Below are 4,756 nucleotides of genomic sequence, written 5' to 3'. Positions count from 1 at the left end.
CCACACTTTGAAACATTTCTAACCAAGTTATATAATCTTTGAGTGCAGTTACCTCTATAAATATTTGAGTGATGAAGACAGGGCTGATTATGTTTCATTTGTGGATCCCGACAACATACCTACATGCCCACTTGGTAAAGATGGTCGTGACATATCACAACATATTGTCGATCAGTTGAAAGCAGTGTGTAGAGATAGCATCTGCCTCATCCCATATAACATTGGGTAATATTTTAATTATTTATCAATTTTTACTACATATTAGTCAATGTTATATTTTTATTTTAGCAGATACCATTGGATCTTGACTATTGTCAATGAAGATAAAAATATGATATATTTATTGGACTCTATGTCTAATAGAAACCGAGACGATGCATGGAAAACTATGGTGACCAAGTAGGTAGTAGATTGTGTTGATTTTGAATGCATTCACTTATAAATATGAAAAATATAACTTTTTTACTTTTTAAAATGTAGTGGGGTCAAGATGTATAATGTCTCAAAGGGTATTGCTAAAGCACCAGGTTTTAAGCAATTGACGGTATGTATTGTACATATATATTAACACATGAATGGATAGTTCTTATTATTTGGATTGTAATTGTTGCATTACTTTTTTGATTACATTATAGGGTAATCTAAAACAAAGTGGTTCTGTTGAATGTGGATATTGTGTGATGAGGTACATGAAAGAGATAGTTGAATGTGAAAATCCACAGTTGGAGAAGATGGTGAGTTTCTTCTTTATGATATATAATGAATGTAATGATTTTATAAATCTAATGCATTTATGTAGATTTTATAAATCTAATGCATTTTTGTATTTTTTTTTTTTACATAATAGTTTGCAGAAACAATCAAGAATCAATATTACAACCAATTTTAATATGATGAAGTCAGAAGTGAATGGAGCGAATTTATCTACTTGTATCTAAATGCCTAAATGGGTCGTGTATGTTAGGATAAATATTTTATTTTACATTATGGATATTTGGACATACATACCTGTGGATACACTTTTGTTTTGTTGATGTATTTTTTAGTTATGCTTGTGGAGTTATGGATATATATATACTTGTGGATTGATGGATAAATTTCTGGATTGTTATGGTATTTGTCATTTTGTTATATATATATATATATATTGTTTAATTTTGATGAAGTGAAAAATATATTTTTACTTCGTCACATTAAAATTGTGTCGAAGTCAAAGGTAACATTTACTTCACCACAGTTTAATAATTGCGAAGTCATATCTTATCAATTACTTCAGTATAATACAAAACAATGAAGTCTTGACAATCAATTATTTTGTTAATAAATATAAACTATGAAGTAACATAATACCAACTACTTCGATTAATAAAAAATATGATGAAGTTATAGATTATATTTACTTCGCCAATCAATATAAACCGTGACGTTACATATCATCTATTACTTTAGCACATTACACAACCGATGAAGTAATAGATATTATTTTACTTCGGCAATCCATTTAAATCATGTAGTCATATATCATTTTTTACTTCGACACTTTACAAAACAAACGAAGTAAAAGATGTTTTTTTCCTTCAGCATCGGTCCAACTTTGAACCGGTTTTGCCTCCTTGAACCGGTCAAAGACTTCGCTTTTTTCCTGGATACGACTTCGGTAATAGGATGAAGTAAAATAGTACTCTATTACTTCACGTGCGTCTATTTCGGTAATTATCTATCTATGACTTCGGTGAATATACGAAGTAAAAAAAGCCAAAATTCTACTAGTGGAATAATGACTAACACATAAGGGAGGTATTTACCTCGATTTTACTGAGATTCGAACCCCAGACCTCATTGTGACAATACCTCATGCGCTAGCCACTAGACCCATCGGACACATAGATCTCCCATCAAGGTGCATATCGAGAAGGGTAAAAAACAAAGAAAGTATGTAAGTTGATGAAAATCACTATATGGTTAATTTGAAATATCTCATTAGGTGCCCTCAAAATTCTTAAGAAAGTCGAAAATATATCTCGTTTAAGGGAGAATATCGAAAAATATAATAAGAAATTTTGTATCTAAAAAATAAATTTTTTAGAAAGTTAATAGGCAAAGGTTAACCAATATACGAAACTAACTTCTGTGAATACGAAATTGTTCGGTCGTGGTTATTTGACCAAGTCGTCCCATCCCTTCATCTCCACTGGATAAGTGGTATTCTTAGCAATTATTCACAAGCATCGGCGAATTGAGCAAGCAGCTAAGCCATCTCTAGTCTCTCCCACCTCATCTTCCTCTTCCTCTCCTCCTCCGCCATGTCTGCCTCCTTGCGTTGAAGCTGCAGCAGAAACCTCGAGTACAGCGCCGGCTCCACCTCCTCCAGCATCCTCTTCAGCGAGGTGGCCAACTCCTGCACCGATTTGCTCCAGTGCCACTCGATGTTCTTCTCCACGGATTCCACGATGGCCGGGAGAACTTGCTCCCAGCACCGCGACGCCATCTTCACGAATTGCTCATTGTTCCACATGCACAGAGCTCTCTCTGCCACCTGAACAGATCGCATCGGCTTAATTAAGAGCAAAAGTAGCAGAATGCTTTGGAGCTATTGACCTGAGAGTTTGTGCTGCCGGAGCAGCGGGCTACACGGTTGCAGATTGGCACGGCCACCTTCTGCAAGTCGCCGACGTCCGACGACTCCACCAGCTCCTCCAGCTCTTCCAGCAGCAGCACCTCCTTGTGGCAGTTGGTGGACGGCCAATGCCGTAGGATCCCCTTCGCTACCACCTCCCCCAGCTCCGGCTCCTTGGCCACAAATTGGGTCACGCAGTAGGCCAGCTGCCGGTGGTACGCGCCGACGCACTTGGCCTTGTGCAGTGGCACCAGAATGCGGCTTAGGAACACGCGGTGCTCCTCCTTGAGCGGCACGGCGAAGCCGCAGATGATGCTGCCCCAGATCTCTAGCAGCTCCGCCGTCCCGAAGGGCCGCGGCTCCGCGTCGAACACCTGGTGCGCGAGCGCGCACACCATCTGCCTCCGCATGAACCCGCGGTCCGGGGCCAGCTTCGAGTACAGCTGGTGGTACACCACCTTGAGCCGGTCTCGCTCCCGCGGGTCCTCCGACTGGAACAGCGAGACGAGGCCGCGGAGGAACCCGCGGTCGATGTGGCGGCGGAGCGTCCGCTCGTCGGCCTCGGCCACGGCCGTGGAGAGGATGTCGTACGCGATGTGGAGGTGGGGCCAATCGGGAGCGAGCGCCATCGCGTAGCCGCCGCCGTCCTCGTCGAGGAGGTCCGGCGGCAAACAGGGGTGCGCCGGCGGAGGGAGCGGGCGGAAGAGGTTGGCGGCGAGCATGGCGAGGAGCGGCTTCCAGACAGCTTCGTCGAGGAAAGGAAGCGCCTTTATCTCCCGGACGGCGCTGAGGACGTGCGACAGCTGCCGTCGCTTGAGGTCCTGCTGCGCCGGCGACTCAGCAGGGTCGACGAAGTTGAACACGGCGGTGGTGCAGTAGGAAATGGCGGAAAGAAGCTGTTTGGTCTCTGCATCAGCGGAGGGAGCGGCGGGAGGGTACGGCGACAGGGCGTCGATTTGGGAGTCGAGGTCGAAGAGCCGCCGAAGGGTGGTGGACTTCCGCTGGGGTAAAGGAGGCGACTTTACGGCGTGCCTCGGGCCGAAAAAGCCCATGGTCGACCGTGTAGCTCTGCTTCTCAACTCTCCAGCGCAACCATGAACACGAATCGAGTTTCAAGAGTGACGAAGCCGAAGGCCATGGGAAACGCGAGGCGAGGTTAAAGGGACAGCGGAGCTTCGTCCGTCGGTAGCTAAGAACAAGAGCATCGTTGCTTGCTCGGCTTGGGAGCTCCGAACATGGCGGCAATCCATCGGATCGGACAAAGAAATCAAGCGGACAGGACAAAGGCATCCGGACGACCCGCGTATTCATGCGGGCACGCATGTGATAGCCACGTGGCAGCAGAATGGTTGGATTAATTGCTGCCGCAGTCGGCCGGCTCCTTCTCCTCTCAGTTTTGTTTACTTTCCTTGGGCAAAGGGCGATTATGCTGGTCCCCGTGCCCCGTCAGTCCGTTCAAGAATTATCACGGAGCAAAATAAATCATGATAGACTGATAGGAAAGTCCGTTCGAAATGATACGAGCATTGAAATATAGGATATTATTATATGAATTTGGTACATCTGAATATATCTGTTTTTTATATTTTCACCATTTGTATTAATGATTATAATTATTCATGATTTATTAATTTTATATTAATTTAGGGATGGATTAATAGAAATATTGGGATGAATGAATCATCTTTTATCATGTGATGATTGATAGAGAAGTAACTAAGTGGTAAGTTATGTTATGTAAAGGTGAAATGCTAGTCCTACTGTTTTTGCTCGTTTATTCCAATATTAATACGGAGGAGATAAATTATGATATCTAAGGAAATAAGTAGATGGGAGGTTGAGTTACAGAGGGTACAGAGATAACCCCGAGAGTTGATTCAACTCTAAGATTTTATGTGGCAAAGAATTATCTATTTACTATCCCAATTATACCAATGGAGATGATACGAAAGTAACTAAGGTACATGTGATGATTACAAGTGATCCTTGACCTAAGCAATAGAGAAGTTATGTGGCAAGATTAAGTTTCGATCAATATATGGATCATGTGGCACTTTTCAAGACTTAGTCAATATGATTTCCATGTGACATATTAATAATCTCTTAACTTCTGAGCTGATTCAATTTGTCGACCCATCA

General features: G+C 42.8%; 1 protein-coding gene across 1 annotated transcript; it reads right to left on the bottom strand.

The window, feature by feature from the left end:
- Positions 1 to 2,159: 2,159 nt before the first annotated feature.
- Positions 2,160 to 4,059, bottom strand: LOC122002776 (serine/threonine protein phosphatase 2A 57 kDa regulatory subunit B' alpha isoform-like). The gene is made up of 2 exons (XM_042558087.1): positions 2,599 to 4,059; positions 2,160 to 2,536 (listed from the first exon to the last, which is right to left on the bottom strand). Exons 1-2 carry the CDS (start codon positions 3,667 to 3,669, stop codon positions 2,249 to 2,251), a joined length of 1,359 nt encoding a protein of 452 aa, XP_042414021.1. The 5' UTR covers positions 3,670 to 4,059; the 3' UTR covers positions 2,160 to 2,248.
- Between the last annotated feature and the right edge of the window lie 697 nt (positions 4,060 to 4,756).

Source organism: Zingiber officinale, chromosome 7A (assembly GCF_018446385.1).
Source record: "Zingiber officinale cultivar Zhangliang chromosome 7A, Zo_v1.1, whole genome shotgun sequence".
Classification (NCBI taxonomy): domain Eukaryota; kingdom Viridiplantae; phylum Streptophyta; class Magnoliopsida; order Zingiberales; family Zingiberaceae; genus Zingiber; species Zingiber officinale.
The sequence above is the reverse complement of the archived record's forward strand: the minus strand, read 5'-3'. Positions and strand labels throughout refer to the sequence as shown.